A 19,918-nucleotide genomic window follows, 5' to 3' on the forward strand; every position below is an offset into this window, starting at 1 on the left:
CCCAACCCCTCCCCATGTACCCAATTGGAAATATGCTGAGCTAGTGAAGACGACATAAGCCTTATACGTGGTACATTGTGTGTTTAATGGATGACGCTGTTTTTCACATTTACGAAAACTTTTACCTCTTAAAACGATATAGCCACGTACAGTATTACAAGATACAAGAATCATATTTATTTCTCATTACCATACACGATATAATTCACACAAAACTGATAAAAAGAATAAGGAATGGGAGGCAAGAATGACCCACACAAATTTGTTTAAACGTACAACTTACAAACATGGAAAACATAAATCGAAAAATAAATAAATAAAACCCTTACTTCGTTGATAAGTAAAGACACATCGCAGATATAACTGTCATTTAACATATAACATGGTGCATACATAACTACAATATTAATGATTTTTTAAATAATGATAATAATTAATGAATAATTATTGTTATGCATATTATTATGATAAAGTATTTAATAATAATAATAAAATGATTATGAAGGTATTATTTAAAGGCATACGTATATGGTAATCATTACTTAAAATATGCTGTACTTGATGTGCATTCATTATTATATCCATTGCTTAACACTCTCTATAACTTTTCCATATTAATTTTTTCTACCAAATTCAACTGACTTCCGGCTAATTTTTTACTATAACTAACGAAGGTGGTAGGCCTTCTATTATAAGTAATGGTGATTAGAAAGTATAATACATACTCCAACTTGGAGTATGTATTATACTTTCTTATCTGAGATTAATCAGTGGACCTTTCGGTTAATGGTGATTACATATCTATCACAAGATCTACCTACAGATTAATAACCACTGATGGACATCGATGAGATTGTTTTTGAAAACGACCTGCTGAATCCATGCTTGGGGTGGGGTGCTTGTCATTGGCCAAGCTTTGTTATTTTACTATACATTTTAAATTGCGTTTACGCGTCGCTGATTTTGTAAAAAGCATAAGGAATAAAGATGCACATAGCGTGACGCTATAGAAATAGAGTCTGATGGCTGTCAAAACACATTGTGTGACTTGTTAATATTGTTATATTTTTTATTATATAATCATTCTTCTCCCAGTGGGAGGTGATCGCATCATCTATCCACAGTCGTGTCGTCACCACGCCAGGGTGCGCTCTCTGTTGTCAACAGACGTTGGTTACCGTTCATTACGCCTGAATGACTGCGTAGGCTTTCTGGAATAGGCATTTTAAAATCTAATATTTTACCATCAAAATGTACTGTACTAAAAACAAAAAAGCTTGCATTATATTAGTTATCGAACACACATCAGGGTGCCTTCCCGATTGCGTCTGCGCAGGTTCAACCTTCCCGACAATTGTTCGCAACTGTCGACGATAGGGTGAACAATTGTATGGAAACCAAGCTTTAGTTGGCGTGGTCAGGCGTCAATCAACATCTCTCGAAAGTGTCTAAGGGCGAACCCCTGGTAACTATGACAATTTAGGGGTTTTAAAAGCTTATTCAATCACGTTTACAGTCTACTGATGTAAAAAATTACATACTTTTTTCTTCCCAACGAATTGTGTGTTTTTCTCCGAATGGGTGGGGGCAGCTCTCCACTTCCAAAGAAGTTTGTTGTTTTGAGTATGTTTTTACAAATGCAATACCGGTAAATCAGCATTTAAAAAAAATATAAACCATTACTTGTTTTCATTATTTTTTTCTCATCCAGACACCAATGAACTGCCAGACAATTATCAAGAAAATCTAGGAGACCAAAATCAGCCAGACGGACAGTTAGCTGATAAAATAAATGATGTCCCAGATGAATCACCTGAACAGGAAGCAGGTGCTCCAATGGTTGGTGCTGATAATTCACCGTACAGACAATATAACATGGCACCTGGCTACGGTGATCAGGAAAAATCAGCCGTTACAGGACAGGAACCAAATGCACCACAAGATGTCCCTCCACAGGAAACCATGGCTCTACCTCTAGACGACGCTTCCAGATCAGGACAACCTGTAGATCTATCTGTGATACCGGCATCTGGACAACTCCTCAATGATGCCCAAGGGCAATATATATCTGGAGATGGTCTAACAATACCTTCGTCTGGAAAGCCTGCTGTCGAAGGAGAACTAGGGCCCGAACAAGGTGGGAATGATCACATCATCGTAGCTGCTGGACGAATTGATACATTCATTAGACATACATAAAGTTTTTGGTAAATTTTCTTAAAGTAAGTCAAGGGTTTTTTCAGAAATCATTATTTGTTTTTGTTATTTTTTTTCTTATCAGACATAAACCAAAATTTGCCAGATGGACAGATAGCTGATCAAAGATATCCAACAAATAATGTCCCGGATGAGTCACCTGAACAACAACAACCAGTGGCTTCAATGGTTGGTGCTGATAATTCTCCTTACAGAAAATATAACATGGCACCTGGCTACGGTAATAAGGAGCAACCAGTCGTCACTGGACAGGAACCAGATTCAGTACAGGGTGTCCCTCCACCAGGTTCGCCACAAGGTGCACTTTCACAAACAGCCAGAACTGGAACTGTTCCAGGAGTCCCGTCATCGGGTGAACCTGTGCAGCATCAAAACCAAATTTTAGGAGAGTACGAACCTCCTCAAGTCCCAGAATTAGAAGGTTTGCCACAAAATCAATATGAAGGAAATATCAATTCACCTTATGTACCACAGGTGCCAGAAGCTGGTGATGTCAACCAACAATATATTCCGAACGCAGGCCAACAAATGCCGGGTTCTGGAGAACCTTTGCCTGTACAGCCACAAGCAGATTCAGAGTCTCCACAAAACCAACAATATTATAATCCAATAGCACCTTCTCAAAATGCTGGTTATGTCAACCCAGACTTACAACCTCAGGCGGAATCAGGACTGCCACAAAACCAAAATCCTGGTGATCTTAATCAACAATATGACAATCCAGTAGCACCTTCACAAAATGCTGGTTATGTCAACCCAGACTTACAACCTCAGGCGGAATCAGGACTGCCACAAAACCAAAATCCTGGTGATCTTAATCAACAATATTACAATCCAATAGCACCTTCTCAAAATGCTGGTTATGTCAACCCAGACTTACAACCTCAGGCGGAATCAGGACTGCCACAAAACCAAAATCCTGGTGATCTTAACCAACAATATTATAATCCAATAGCACCTTCCCCAAATGCTGGTTATGTCAACCCAGACTTACAACCTCAAGATGCAACAGATAGTCCAAATGTCAATTCGACTAATCAGAAGACCACGATAGACTATGCATATACAGGAACTGAAACTCCTGATTATTGGGGTTGGCGGGAGAACAATTATGGCGACGATGACCTTTATCCAAATCCAGATGATTACGACGATGATTTGCTTAACCAATACTATCCAGATAAAAGCGAAAATAGTTACTATTCGTTCGACCTGTTTGGCAACGGAAATAATTTAAACGACGAAAACAAGAACCAACCGATTGATAATGATGTATGGGATTTTGAGAGTAACGGGGAAGAACCTTTCGATCCATACGAAAGTTTGGATGATGAAAGTTACCAAAATATCCTGAAACAAGAAGAAGAAGATTATAAAACTTTTGAAGAAAAGTTTGGCGGTGGTAATGTTCCGCCGAAACCTTTCTCTCCTGGGGATCGACTACAGGTAGTTTTAATATATGTCATTATTCATTATAATAATAGGCGCAGTTTACTTATGTTATTATTAATTTATATATCAAATCCATTGTATTCGATGCGATATACTCATATTACATATAAGTTATAATTATACTTAAGGTATGCCCCGTTATAAGACCACATATTTCTATTAATTGCTAAAACAACGTTAGATTATATCCGGTTGCATGTATATATGTATGTACATGTTGTATGTATGTATACACACACATACATATAGGTTAATAATACTTTAATAACTTTATATTTCTTTCCAGCCGGGTATACACACAAACTGGCAGTTGGATAATTCACATCCGTCATCGACTACTGTAAACCCACAAGCCGCCAATAACTTCCTGCTCTATTGTATTCCAGCTATCCTTCTTACACTTATAATATATGTTGGTTATACAAATTGGATAAGGAAACCCAAGGTAATTTACGCTATTTAGCGAAGTTGATTATTTAAATAAATATATTAAATTGAATTAGTGAATTAAATAACATAGTCACATGATGTCTCTTAGTGAATTTCGGCCTCCCATGTGCCGGTACGCATATTTGCATAAGTGAATTTGGCAAACTCCAGCCCGATTTCTCTAAACAAGACCAAAAATTAACAAAAAAAATCTTAGTGCCACTTTTTGACCCAGGGACAGATTCACTAATAGGTTGAGGCTCAAAGGGAGGAAGAATTCACGGGAGTTATGGGGAAGGCGGGGCGAAAACACTGGGCCTCAGTTCGTAAAGTTTGTGGATAATTCCTGAAAGTACCACGTTAAATTAAAACGATCGCTGTATAAATACGTGCAGTCAGTGAGAATTCACACTGGCAATTAAATTGAAGCAAACACGCTATTTGCTAAATTTGACAATAATATTCGTTTGCCTTGTAGATTGTAAGAATACCAAGTGGCAACAACTGGAGGGCCGAGTATCGTGACATCGAGGCTAAAAGCAGAGAAATTGAGCCAATGTTACGGAAAGCAGAAATGTATTAATTTATTCTAAAATACTGAAGATATTATGTCAACAAGATCTTCAAGAGGTGCATGTCGCAACTATTGTCATTATCCGGGTATATATACATTCCCTTTGGAAAGATATTGAGTTTTAAGTATACGTACGGTACCATAGAAAAACTTGCATGCATCAGAACGACCACGACCACTGCAATATAATGTTTCGTCAGATCATTTCAAGTCAAAATTATATCACTACGCAGAGATCGATTAACTAATATTTAATTAGAACTGCATCAATATTGACTGCATTCAAAGGCTATAATAATATAATAATTATTTTAATTATATAATAATAAAATAATGATTATGTGGCAGAAGAAGTGGCATGTAAATTTCGCCGAAATGAGAACTTTCCAAAATAATTCTATTTTCCTATATTTTACCATTATAATTTTAGGCGAGTTTTAATTTATTTAAGAGTTATATGACTGTACAATATAAAGCGTACGGTAACCCGTAGTGTATAAGGTCGATACAAAAGGTTCTAAGGTTCCTGGTATGTTAGTCTGTTTTTTTTTTTATATATATATAAAATACTCAATTGCAGCCGCAACACTCCGTACCCCTCCTGGGCACAATCGTGGCATCACCTTGATTTATTTCCGACATCGACAGATAGGGAAGTTTGAACCAAGTTAACCTCCCCAGCATTCCCATGGAATGACTGCCGAGACGTTGTGTAGCGATTCCATTAAGATGTCACCCATTATAAATAGCTTCCTAAAAACAAGTTTTTTAATGGTGTAATTCATGTATTTTGCTTTCCATTTGACCAAATATTTTAGGGCACTTTAATGTTTTGTACTTTTTAAATTATGCTGGTTTTCACTCATTTATTGTTTAACTTCAGTGCACTTTAATGCTAACTGGTAAGAGATAGTGTTTTGGATCAATCAATCAATCAAAATTAACATTTATTTTCTTCAAAACGTAAATTACAATATTCATTGAAATGTAACAAATAAATAACATAAGTATTGAAGGGGGCACAATTCCGTACATATTTTTATTCTACCTACATCTTGAGTTATTTTATCTCGGGTTTTTTTTTCTCCGTCAAAACTCAATCTTTGGTTTTCTCTCTTATTACCTGTCTTGTTAAGTTATTTTATTTTTGCATTTTTATACATACGTTTTGGGCCAGTTTATTTTAATTTTAATTAGTGAACAGGCGTTATAAACAGCTTCTTAAGAATTATTTACCTTTTTTGATGATATATATATATATATATACTGTCTCTTATACACATCTTGTTGGTTATACAAATTGGATAAGGAAACCCAAGGTAATTTACGCTGCAAATTAATTTTGTCTTCGCCAATTAACGGACGTTTTAATAAATATACCATTTTATATTCTTTACATATAGTGTTAAATTCCAGGCAATAAATAACTAATAGATAATACATTTGAGGATTCCGTATTAAAACGTCTGTAAATAATTTTAAAAGGATTTGTTTCTATCTTCAAAAAGATTATTTTTTATCTTTTTTTTTCTACCTGCATTCTGCACACCATTGCTGTAATAATAAATGCTTGCTATAATGCTATAATATTATTCTGATTACGATTGACGCAACTCAATCGAAACACCACCAGAAACGTAACAGTTCTTTTCAGACTGTCTACGCAGTGTAGCGCAAGCATTTTTTATTATTGTTACTTCGCCATGCAAACAAAACTTCAGACAATAACAATAATTAGTGCATTTCACTAGGCCTGTCCTGATTCCATACAATCACTACACTGTCGCTGCAGTGTTTTCAGCGCAATCGTTGTACTGCGTATACGCAGTCACCGACGCAATCGGGAAGGCTTCCCGATTCGACCGGCCAATCAGAATCAAAGAAAGCTGTTGGCGATAGCGTGTAACGATTGTATGGAAACCAAGCATTAGGGCAAAGTTTGCAATGCTATTTAGTCAGAAGGTCAGAACATGGTGCTATAATATTACGTCATGTATACGTATTTTTTTTTTCTACAAATATGATGTTAGCCGAGTTACATACATATATACAGATCATGATCAAATATCATCAAATGATGAGGCGGGTCTTAATTGCAGTTTACAATCGAAAAATATTATGAACCCATTGGAATCGACGTGTGTAGGATTTCTTACATTAATTAGTAATTGTACTTAGTTGTAATAAATAAGGCTTAGGGCTATAGGCATGCTTTCCATTATAGGGTAATTGAGAATGGAAAAATACGTTCACTCAGTCTTTCAGATATGTTCTTGGATTTTTTATTCAGAAGCAATAATATTGTAATATACTTATAGTTAAGTAGGGTACTTATTTTAAACGAGGGGCCTGTACTTAATTTGTTCCTCAACTTTGTATTATTTTATTCAATAAATGATATATCATAAAATTATCGATTCAAATAATTGTTCCGAAACAGTAATTGTTATTCATTCTATCAATCATTGTTATTGTGTTAAGCCCTGACTAGACTATCAGATTTTATTTGACAAGCATGTGACATGCCTAAATATGGTCATGATGACATCACATCATAACAAAATAGGCACATCATGGCTATACTAAAGCTCTGTCCCGACTATCAATTTTTTTTCCGACAAAAAACTGTTATATGCCCATATATAGTCATGATGTGTCTATGGTAATGATATGATGTCATCAAGACCATATTTAGGCATGTCACATGTTTTTTTCAAATAAAATTTGATAGTCTGGACAGGGCTTTACGGTATAATTGTATTTAAACATTCCTTGAGCTGGGACATTTTTCTAGTGTGAGGAGAGCAGCTTAGCTCAGCTCAGTCGGCGAAGCTGGTTGAAGCCACTGTGTGTGCGCTGAACCGTGGAAATATCTACGTTCATTCCCATCGCCGCTGCTCTGAAATGCAAGTAACGATAGCGTAGGGCCTACCATCTTTCGGATGAGAAGTTTAAACCGTTGGTCCTGTGTGCATTATGGCCCGTGTGAACTTTGAGGCATTTTGGGCGATCACTTTTTTCTTTTTCTTTCTTTCTTTTTTTTTTCTTTTTGACAGCCAAACACAGATATTTTTAAAGCAACAAACAATTCTTACGTTATAATAAAGTTGCAGTTTGTTAAGCACATACACGTCATGCCACTCCCGACACGACCTATAAACCAATAGGCCTATGAAGCCTAATCTAATTAACTTTTAAAAAAATAAATTGAAAAAAATGAAATCTTTAGAGCAGAATGAAATGAGAATCAATATTATTATGCTGTGAGAAAGAAATGAGCAGCTCTGGTTTGAAGCGTACGCTTACAACAGTTTTAATTCGATGAGGATTCCTAGTAGGGCCTAGGGTAAGAATGAACAGAGTGGGTGAAGGCAATGCCGTAGCCAGGCTTTTCAAATAGTGCGAGACAATAACAGGGTGGACCCACTTTACGCGTAAATTCAAAGAATGTGGACCCTTTTAACGCAAAATTATGAAAACTCTGAACCCATTTTCTTAAATTCTACCTATTTTAAGCTAAATATGAAAAATTTGTGGACCCATTTTTCAAGAAGTGGACCCATTTTATGCATAAAATTACATAATTTGAACATATTTAAAAAAAATGTGGACCAATTCCAGAGATCCCAAGTTTGAAAACCAAAAAATAGGGAGATTTTTTTCATGAAGCGATCGCCTCCTGTAGCGACGCGCTGTGACGCCTTACAACGCGCTGTGCAACATGAAAGTCTGTCTCTTATACACATCTAGATGTGTATAAAAACAATTTTCATCAATTTGTTTACTTTTAATTAACAATTTTACATTTGTTTACACATTGCAGTTGGCCTAAAATATAAATTTATAAATATTATTATTTATTTAGCATTTAACTAGTAAAGCGTTCTTGGCAGCAGTCAACAAGGCTTTGCTTGGTTCATTGGTATGTTAGAGGCTATGGCTGATTTATTACATCTCATCAAAGAACATAGAATTCTAGCAAGGTAACTGCAACTTGCAAGATTCACACGTTTGCTGAAAAATTAAAAATATATATATATTTTAATTTAGTTAGTAAATCATACTACATGTTTTAAGTCAGCATTTATATATGTTAAGCCTATAAGAACTGGTACATAATGCCATGAAAAAAACATTAAATCCTGCCTCGCAAGGCTCCATCTATACGTGCGTAACTAGGCCTAATACCGCAGAGTCACAACCACCACTACACACACGCCCACCCAACACAGCACACATACAGTACATACCCTGCAGTGTTGCAGATAGTGCCTAGGCCTAAGCCCTACATGTATTTTGGGATCGATATTAAAATAAACTTCATTTTTCGGAAGACTGCTTAGTACCAAAACCTATTAACTATAATTTTTTTAGTATTGTTATTAAAGAACTGAAGCTTACTTGAAACAAAAAGTAATTTTTATGCACCGATTCTGTTCCAAATCTTCGCGGCGAAATCTTCGGGCCCCATCCATTCCCATGTGATTTCTGATTTCGTTACTATTTGTTGAAATTTATTTACTCAACTGACATCCATCTCATTGAATGAGGTCGGCCGGCACTGGATGCAAAAGATCGTAACATGGAGGATAAACAAGTCTGTTCTACCACGGATCTAGGCCTGCCTTGCCCTGAGTTGTTATTTTGATAAACAACTTAATAACAACTCCCTGGCCTTGTTTATGACATTTTATGGCTGAGCGAGCGCCATAGTATATTGGCTTAAGATAAGAAATTTTGTTTCATTGCTCTATGACATCGTGGAAATCACATTTTTCGTGAAATTTTCGGGATATTAAAGAAAATCGGGAGATAATAATAAAAATCGGGAGGGCGGGAGACGGCCTCAAAAATCGGGAGAAACCCGCAATTCTCGGGAGAATTGGGATCTCTGCAATTCTTTGTGGACCCATTAGAAAAATTGTGTGGGACTGTCCCAATAGCTGGCTACGGCATTGGGTGAAGGTGAATTTTAGAAGATACGGTAGATATTCAGCCTATAGGCCGACGCGAAAACTCCGAAATCGGATTTTCCAAAACTTTTAATTAACCCTCCAATTTTGGAGGTTTTGCGTACTATACGCGAAAACTCCGAAATCGGAGTTTAGAAACTTTTAATCAATCCTCTAAATTCGGAGGTTTTTGCGTACTATAAGCGAAAACTCAAGAATCGGAGTGTTAAAACTTTTTGCGTACTATTTACATGAATTAATGTTCATTTTATCGTATTACGAAAATCTAAAACTAACTGCATGGTGGCAAAGATTATAGGTCTGCCGCCCTCTATAAATCATGTCTCTCATTCTCAATTTTTTAATATCGGCAATAGAGGGCGGAACAGACTGAATTTACTTCCGGTTTATCGTCAGAGACAGCACTTTCGTTAATTGTTACAAAAAAAGTCAGGCGGAAGAGATTGGAAACGAAAATAAACTGTTGATCTTTTTATTGAGTTTGCTTATCGCCAAAACTTTTAAGAGGAAGTCCTTTACAAGGTAGGTTCATTGGACTATTCATTTACGTAAATCTGTGTCGACTTTTTCATAAGCAACCTTCCAAAATTAATTAAAAGTGGGTGTTCTCTTTCGTATGTGATGGATTTCATCCTCCCCTTTCACCCAGACCAGATAGGCCTAGGCCCCAGTCCTACAGTCGATCTAGGCCCAGGCTAGTTTAAGCTAGGCCTAGCCTAGGCCTATCTCTCTAATTTGGTGTCCTCCTTCAATGGTATTTCACTGACTACGGAGATCATCATAGATAGGACGACTAATAAGTGTCCAGTCCAGTGCACAGATAGGCCTATAAAACGTCGATTAAAAACCTCCCTACTCCCTAGGCCTAGGCCTATAGGGCCAGGCTAGCTAGGCCCTGGCCCAGACACTACTGTGGGCATAGGCCTAGGCCCTACTGTCTGTAGGCCTAGTCCAAGTTTTGGCCTAGGCAACTTCAGACAAATTAATGTAGGCATCCATAGTACAGAAGAGTGCCATCCGTTTCGGCCACGAACAAGGTTTGGTTGCGATGTACAATACAGTATGTAGGCCTAGGCCCTATGCCATATCCAGAAATTCAGGAAATTAAGTGTGTTGTGTTTGTCTTGTCTTATTATTAAAATATATACTAGAGTACTATTAGGCCTGTCATTACTTTTAAAATAAGTACAGTAGGGCCTAGGCTTATTATTACCAGTGAGAATTTTTAAAGTTTCTTCAACTTAGAATTGCGCTCATTTCTTGTATATGCCAGGCCAAAGCTTCCATTGGCGAATTAACATAAATAAAACATGTTGTTTACCTTTCCCACAGTGTTTGTATTTTTTTTAAGTCAATACGCATATTTATTATATTATAATTATCAGTATTAAGATACTTATAGTCATTCATTGAATCGAATTGACTGAAAACATACAATTAAAAGTGTTTTCCATAGATCGCGGCCCAACCTGTTTGCGCCTTGGACCTGTAAATTGTTAAATTTTTAATAAATTGTGGAAGAAAGAATCATCGGTGTAATTTCCTGGGCAACCTTAACTTAATACTTGAGGTCAGGAAGTAGTTTATATGTTCAATTCATTCCTGTAGGAAATTGTCTCCTTTGTATTACTTCCTCGATGAAATAGCTTGAATGGTGTTATCCAGATGATTCAAAACCCATGGATAGTAAACGTTAAAAGTATATCTAGTTGTTTATGATTGATGGTCTTATTAAGAAATTTTCAAATGAATTTTAATTTTTTTTTACATGTGAATGATACCTTCATCAGGATCACTCAGGCACATCTATGACAAAAGTGTTCTTTCTTGATTTAATATAAAGACTAGGCCGACTACTGCACTGTATTTTAATTGCATGGCACCTATACATATTGAGAATTAACTAAATAACTGGCCCTTATTTTCAAAGAGCACAAATGAATCCCTAGGCCTAGATCCTTGTGCTGGGAATAATTATAAGTATGATAAAAAGCTTAATCTAAAACGTAGAATACATTGAATTTTGTTAAAATACATTGAAGAAGTTAAAATTACAAGGTAAAGTAATAAAATGAATGATAAAAGCCTTTATCCAATAGTGAAATTCAGTAGTAAAAGTAATTTTAAAAAATAGTAAAATTGTTTTAGGAATGTAAACATAATATAAAATTTTATAATCTGGGACTAGGTAAACTCTATATTGTACAGTTACTCTCAAGACTAGCCGTTTTCAATGTTTGCCCTAGTTTAGTAGATAATATTATGTATTGAATGAGCCTACTATCATTTTTATTACCTTTAACATTTAAAGTTTTTGTCTATTTTCAGGAATTTCCACAGCCATATTTTCACACAGAGAAGCTGAGGCCAATATACTTTTGATTTTGTAAATTGAATTTGATTCTTAATTGAAATTCAGCAACTTTTACAATAATTTTTGTTTTGCTTACAGAATACAATTCTGTTCAACAGTATCCCATGCCTGTATATTTTACGTATCTGTAATGTTATTGTAATGCACCCATCTGTAAGGCTCACTACCTATCAGTGACTGAGACAATGAATTTATTTTCATTTGAATTACAGAACATCTTATAGGGCTGCTACAAGAATCTTTTAAATATTTTCCATGAATTAGAGACAATGATCACTAATTTCTCTAATGTTTTCTTCAACAGATTCAAAGAACTTGTGAGAACTGACAGTAATTTGTACAACTGATTGATTACTGTACATATATATATATACAGTATGATGAAAATGTTATTGAGTGAATAAGCTGTTTCTTGAAACTACAGCATCATCAAAGAAATGTAACTGGCGGTCAGTGACATCTTAGCTTTGGTCAAGTTTAATATTGGATTTTCCAAGTAGTACAGTATGTAGTGCCTGGTAGAACCTGTAGCAGCTTATAAAAAACGCCTCCTGTATGGAGAACATTTCTTGCAGTACAACCTTTGGGTGAACTTTATTAATTGTGTTTTAAGGATTTTTTTTGGTTGGACGCTAATGGCTTCTTATGTGGATAAACATTTTGTGAATATTTTAAAGAAGAAACCTGTTGATAGAACGCAAGAGGTAAGGTTTTTATTGTTTTTGTTATTAAAGGTATTATTGTAATCTTTAGGAGCTGTTATTCAAACAGTAATTAAAATCCATCAGTCAATCTTTGTATTTCAGATAGAAGTCTCATCACAAAACAAGCACGGAATCTAAAAAATAGATTTATAAAAAACACATGATTGGGCCGTACTGTAACTCTCCATCTACTCAGTGTTCTCCCGAAGTCGTTTTAGCCGTCAATTTTACCAGTAAAAATAACTGATCAACCAGTAAAAATTAGGTGTTGGTAGAATTAAAAAAAAAGCACTTGTCAGGCCTACTGTAGGTAGCCTAGGCTGGCCTTCACAATAAACGAACATAATTCCAGTCCAGGCCTAGGCGATGATTATGTATTAATTATTGTTTTTTGAAGTCATTTAACTCCACTTAAAATTGGCAATACCTCATTTTACGTGTGCTTAGCTGGCTGTATGGACAAATTTACCACTCAGTAAACATTTTTCAGTTGGGAGAACAGTGCTACTGTAGGCCTACAGATCTTAACTTCAAACAGCATAAAATCACACTCACTTTCTGCATTGTTGGGGACAGCATGGACTTAATTTCTTCCCCCCCCCCCCCCCCCCCCACACCGGACAAGTCAAGCCCCACCATCGGAGAGAGCTTGTCAGGCAGTTGGTATAAAAAATATAAAAATACTGTAGGCCCACGCCAAGCCAACACATGTCTTAATTTTCAGATGTCATTTGTTTTTTATGAGTTCAACTTGGAATAATAAAATAGTATATAAATTAAGGTTAAAATTAGGTCAGGTGCATGGTATTTTATTAATGTTATCAAAAATTCATCTAACATTTACTTTATAGAAAAAAAGTTCTTAAACTTTTCAGAAGGTAATTGTGGCAAAGACAAGCCAAACCAGTCACTCGTCGCAAATCGTGTTTCAGAGAAAATGGCCAAAACATGCTAAAATGTCAATTTTTCAAAAATCTATCTTATTGCACTAAACTAACATCTATATATCTACACACCATCCTATGCTGTTATTTTCCCCATTTTTAATGTTAAAACAACACTTTTTAAGGATTTAAAGATAGTTTCTGCATGAGATATGCCTGAAATCATAAACTTTAAAGGCTGATTTCTCATATATTGTTCTTTAAACAGCTGTGTGGTTAAACGCTCGTAACTTCATAAGGAAATGTCCGATTTGAGTGATTTTTTTACCATTTTATAGCTATTATTTTACTCTTTAACACTGTATTAATAACACAAAATCGATTTTTGCGACGAGTGACTGGTTTGGCTTGTCTTTGCCACAATTTACATACTATACCTGTACCTGCTAGGCCTGGGGTATCTTTAATAAAAATGTTGCATATTGTTATGCCATTAACACTTAACCTTCTTTTCAATAGATAGATAGGCCTTAAAGGGTATTTGCTATTGAGTTTTGAGGAGTACAGAAATTACTCATAATTTTTTAGATGACATTTTTTTTTATGAGTTCAACTTAGAATTTAATAAAATAATATTACTGTATAACATAAAAAGGTTAAGATTAGCTCAAAGTGTATGGTGTTCATACCTAATAATTATAAAAATTCCTCTCACGTATACTGTCACAGTCTTACCGGTAAACAAAGTAGAAAATTTAAAGTTAAAATTCTCATTATTTATAGTATTAAAACAACTTTGATTGGTAAAATGATTGTATTTTTATTTTAATTAGTAGTTGATTTTTACTATTCAGTAACCAGGTGAACTGATATTGCATTACCCTCGTATTGTTCATTGGATTCTCATTTGGGGTCTAATTAGATCAGCTAGATAGCTCTTAAGATCTGTCCCACAAGTCGTTACCAACTTTATTACAGAATTACTAGAGATGAATTGGAGCAGAAGATAATAAAATGATCTCCCAAAACCAAACTATTATCTCATATCCTGGGTTATCAACGTCACAGGGTTAAAATTACCCTACCCTTATTGTAGTGTAATAAGGTGGATTCTTATCCAGAATATATTTATTACGGCATAGGAAATCAAGTTACAAGAATTGAACTTGTATTTCATATGTCAAGAGAATGTTATTCCAGTGTGTTCTTCTGTTAACAAGTGCTCATACTGTTCTGTACAAGTTTAATTGTGGTTTGCTTTCATTAATTTATTAAAGATTCTAAAACATGGATGTCTGACATAAGAGTTTTATGGCTTTCCATTTAAAAACAAGATGTGCAATAAAATTAATAATAATATTAACAATAATAATGATTCTTAAATGATTGGAAGTTCATGGTGGGAAAGTCTTCAAGAGTGTCTTTGCTTTTAAGCCCATTTTTAAGACTTATGATTGAACTTAATCATAGAAATAATTTCAGTTTGAATTTAATTGATTTAAAATAGATCCCACTAGTATAATTCTACACAATGTGAATGAATGAACAAAATCTTTTTATTGTTAACAAAAGGATTAAGTAAACAAAGAATGATTGAAGTCAATGATAGCACAGTCTTTCAATTTTATTGAAGTAAACACAATTTATTTTATCACACATTGAGAAAGGATTTCAGTTCATTTCTCATGAGCATCGTGGTAATTAAAACCTCCCGTCAACAGTTTGCTAATGGACTCTCTAGGTACTATTAATTGTGGGAAGTAATTTGCTTTTCAACTGTACAGGTATGTGGGAATATGACATACACCTAAGTAATAAATAAAGCACAGAAAAGTTAGCTAGGTGAAGTGCTTGGCTTTAACTACCAAAGTCATCAGTTCAAATAGCGTACAGTAGATTACTTGGATCTACCTAGCGTTAGTGATGGTGTTGTTCAATGAACACCCGATTAACACAACATTCTAAAAAGACACAGGAGATGTGCCAGGAAGTATTTAGCACAGTCTCAGCTACATCGTGTTTGTGTGAAGGCGTATCAATGTACAGTAAGATTAACATGTCTCGTGTAATATTCATACAAGAAAAATCTACTGAGATATTTAGCATGGATCAGTGTGTGTACAGTACTCAGCAGTGTGGAGCTTGTCTTTCTATGCTTAATATTTAACTGTAGTACAGCTTGTCTCTGCACACAAATTTATTCGGTACCACCATTGCTACTGTACATTTAATTGACAACAAGAAAAATTTGTTCACAGTGAAATGTCGAAGATGATCATACCATGGAGGAATTCCTCCACGATCATACTGTAGACTGACCTACAGTGTAGGAGAGTACAGTACTAGTCCTGCTCGGATCATAAACACTTGGCGCTCCGAATAAGGAAAATCAAGACCATCAAATTATCTACTTTTACAGTACAACAGCAAAGTTTGAATTTGCTCAGTAAAGACAATTGATCTTGGTAGAAATATCTTGTGCAATATTTAGCTTTCGTCCCATGTTGTCAGTGTGAATATGTTTGTTGTTAAATCTTATTGAAACTTGTAATTTTAAAATCGTACAGGTAATTTCCAAATTTCTGATAATTTGAAAAAGCCATAAATACTAATGTATTTTAATTAATTATCAATTGTTCTATGATATTTAGCTATATAGTTATTTAATAACTATAAAATAGTTAGTAATTATTGAATAAAAAGTAATATTTTACAATTAAGTGTAAATGTCTACTGTTCTACTGTAATTAATATTCAGGTTGCGCTCTCTGTTCCCATAGTCAAATGTAAAGAGCCATAATCTACCTGATTACTTGCGAGATCAACGAGTACTGACCTATTTAAATTATTTCAAGGGGATGATTGCTTTCAACCGGGACCGGTTTAATTCCGCCAATTGAAAAACTTTTTCTTTCCTTTTCAGGTTGACTGTCTAATTAAATCTATATTCCGAATGACTAAGTAGATATTTTATTTTTTAAATTACTGTAGTAGTCAAATTGTCAACTGTTGTACAGTATAAAAAGTACTGTACTGTAGGTATAGATGATGTCAACATCAGGCTAATTAATATTTGAAAAAAAGATGAAAGGGTTAGACTGCAAGTTGCTGTGAGCATGAGGATTACTTTTATATTAGTAAGTTAGTAGAGTACAGTACAATTACTGGTCCATTCAGCCCCTGGTGTGGACAGACGAAAGTAGCTCTGGTACCGGTTTACCGGGTAGCTCAGACACGAAGAGACCCTCAAGGGAGAGCAAGTTACTGTAAGAGCCAGTCTACACCTAGCTTCCTTTGAGACTAGTGTAAAAGCACTATATAAACCTAACTGCATTACTGTTGTAGGCTCAGCATGGATAGTGCTCTTAAACAAAGTGGGCCGCAAAAACCCACACTAACCACTGTATTCATTATTTCTATTCAAACTCAAGCCTCCTACTGACTGCATTCTAGGGATGATGCTGTCTGTATCAAGCACACAGTATGCATCTAGAAATTATGTTTGACCTTTGACATTGACATTCTGAACTGTAGCTACATATGTTACATTAGTTAAAGACTAGAGTTAAATATATTACAAGGCCAATATTGGCCTTCAATAGTCAACACAGTGATTCATTGAATAAACCAATTATTATTTAATCATATTTAATCAAATTTATAAAATTATGGGGTTTGAAATTTAAAGTGAGTCAGGCAGGTAATCTATTCTTTACTGCTGCAAATACGGTATTTTCCTTCAGTGGTGGCACCAGCGTCTGAAATCTGAGGCTGGGGGAAAGGTAAACTTTTAGGGGGGGGGGGAATATGTCGGGTGGCCCGAGGTGGGCATGGGTGAGAGTCGCTCAAAATGTGTTGAAAGTGGTCCAGGGGCCCCCGAAAAAAAATGATCATTTAGGGGTTTCAGAGGCTTATTTAATCAATTTTATAGATAGGTACAGTAATCTACTAATATGTAGAAAATACTTTTCTTTTCTTTTCTTTTTCTCCCCAACAAATTGTGATTTTTCCCTCGATAGTGTTTTGGTAATCTGTGGAGGGCTTTTTGTTGTATTTTTCTTTATCCTGAAATGTTGTAATAAATAAATACTGTCGGAAATATCAAAGTAAACAGTACAAGTAATTTCATGGATCTCAACATTTTTTCCATATGGAATCCTAAACAATGAATCATGCAATATCACAAAATAATGTAATTTATTTTTAGATATTGCTCATTATAGTACATTTTGAATTTATATCAGAAAATAAATCATACCATGAACTAGATTCAAACTACAGGAACCAATCAATCTATGAATAAGCAAGTAAAATGTAAGCAGGTTGTTTTTGGAGGCCAGTTTGATTGTTGCTATTAAATTGTGAAGGTCGTGACAGCCACCAACAGTAACTTGCTTGCAAGGTGAATACAATATCAGTCTGAAGAATGCTCCAACATGGCCTGTTTGGGTGGCAAGCTCATTAGCCTTTAGGAAATAAGTAATTTGAAATGGACTCCTTTGAACCATTTGAACTGTGTTTTAATTGCAGTACAGTAAATAAAATGCTTGTTAAATATCATGCAACTGTGTTTGAAGGTCCTGTTGCTAGCTTACTGAATATATAATGGGAAAGGTGGAAGTGGGTGGTTGATTAAAATTGGTCTGATTGACAATGCAAAGCAGGTTTTAATTAATCGAAAGGGAAGCAAGATTTCCAGTGAAGCTATAAATGTAAACTTAATATTAAGTATACCAAGTATTGTAGGCAAATGATGACTTTATTTCTAAATTATGAATGGTTGTACCAGAGCTGAACTACTGTAGTGTTAAAGGTAAAACACCTCCAATTTTACCAATATTATCATATTGTTACAAACAGTACTAGCCTATGTTAAACTGGTAACTACGAATTATGTTTAACTAGCAATGAAAATTCTTAATGTGTTAACGATTAACTAGAATTTATTGACACATTGGTTAATGTGATCCAATTTGTGCCCCCCTTTTTTAACCATTTTAATTAAAAGTCTATCCCTTGAGGCTTGTAATACTAATATGCAATTGTTATTTGCTACAATTCATGTATTTTTCATAAGGTGTGTCTCCAACACAGTCTAGACAAACTACTCTCCAATTTCACATCCTGAACACAATGTAAGAACAATGCTTAAATGTATTTCAGAGTGCTGTAGTGTAGGCGGAGTCAAGTTGATTGTGATGTGTTACATTTTACATAGTGTGATTAGTTTATGTCCACACACAACACTTCACAGAACTTAGCATAATCCAGAAAAATAAATTCAGGGTCACCGTTCTTTCACAAACAATAAGGAGCTTTCGGTTGCACGATGACGGTAGGACGTAGAACGTAATGACAACACTAAGAGTCATCTGCGCATTCGAGAACGTTAAGGGCATCTCGTCGAGTAGATTCTGGAACGCAATTTGGCCAAATCTACATATGCAGAGAACGTAGGACACCAGGTAGGACGGCCACAAATAATTCCGTTATAGCGTTGCGTCGTCGCACAAATCAAAGGCTCCCTATAATGCGATCTGATACAGTAGCTGGTATCTCATCTTGACCACAAGTTTTTGTGTAAAGAGTGGAAGGAGAGGGATGTGGTCAGTATTTACTGAAATTGTAAGTCTACTGTACACTGCACAAAATAAAATTACATACAATCCTCCTCATCTACAGTACATGATTAAATCTCAATGAGATGAATAATATATTAATTTAATGGTGTTATATTATTAATATAACTTTGTAGTTATTTATTTATTTAGGTACTTATTTAATTTTAAAGTTTATTTATTCCAACATAAAGTACAACAGGAGAAAAAACAAAAGATATAAAAGTTGATTAGTTTTTTTTTTTTTTTTAGAAGGAATTCAATTTGTCATGATGATGAGTTTTACATTGTTGTATGATGTAGTTTTCTGAAATGTCTTTTCTTCCTTCCATATCAAGTGAAGTATCATGTGAAGTATCATGTGATATTTAAAAAATGGTCTGTTGAGGCTCGCCGTTATTAAGCCAGGCATCCAGCTGCAATCAGTGGGAGGTAGCAGACAAGTTGTTCAATCTTGTCATAATGGAATTACTGGCCTTATCATGTGCTATTATAATTAATGTAACTTTATACTTTCAAAATGAGCATTTTTTTTCCTTTTTTGGAAAGCTTCTCAATAATTAAGATTTTAATTGTGTTGTGTTGATTCTGGTATAATGATAAAATTAGTTGTACAGTATAGGCATAGTCTAAACAATAATGACAGTTAATAAAGAGGCAGAATGAGTCTGAGACTACTGAATTCAGAAGACT

At 35.0% G+C, this 19,918-nt stretch overlaps 2 protein-coding genes across 11 annotated transcripts in view; both read left to right on the plus strand.

The window, feature by feature from the left end:
• Positions 1 to 5,149, plus strand: part of LOC117121844 (glutenin, high molecular weight subunit PW212-like) — a 6,444-nt gene extending 1,295 nt beyond the window's left edge. Inside the window, exons 2-5 of the mRNA XM_033267224.1 lie at positions 1,712 to 2,137; positions 2,282 to 3,663; positions 3,956 to 4,114; positions 4,577 to 5,149. Of these exons, the coding sequence (XP_033123115.1) occupies positions 1,712 to 2,137; positions 2,282 to 3,663; positions 3,956 to 4,114; positions 4,577 to 4,681 (2,072 nt within the window). The 3' untranslated portion in view covers positions 4,682 to 5,149. The remainder of the gene's footprint in view (positions 1 to 1,711; positions 2,138 to 2,281; positions 3,664 to 3,955; positions 4,115 to 4,576) is intronic.
• A 4,873-nt stretch (positions 5,150 to 10,022) lies between these two features.
• LOC117121819 (rap guanine nucleotide exchange factor 6-like) overlaps positions 10,023 to 19,918 on the plus strand; it is a 91,540-nt gene continuing 81,644 nt past the window's right edge. For all 10 annotated transcript variants that reach the window (XM_033267128.1, XM_033267129.1, XM_033267135.1 and 7 more), the window contains exons 1-2: positions 10,023 to 10,167; positions 12,324 to 12,723. In XM_033267128.1, the coding sequence (XP_033123019.1) occupies positions 12,655 to 12,723 (69 nt within the window). In that variant the 5' untranslated portion in view covers positions 10,023 to 10,167; positions 12,324 to 12,654. The remainder of the gene's footprint in view (positions 10,168 to 12,323; positions 12,724 to 19,918) is intronic.

The sequence above is a fragment of the Anneissia japonica genome, unplaced genomic scaffold (genome assembly GCF_011630105.1).
Source record: "Anneissia japonica isolate Jap-2015-1 unplaced genomic scaffold, ASM1163010v1 scaffold2392_len1475705_cov187, whole genome shotgun sequence".
Classification (NCBI taxonomy): Eukaryota; Metazoa; Echinodermata; class Crinoidea; order Comatulida; family Comatulidae; genus Anneissia; species Anneissia japonica.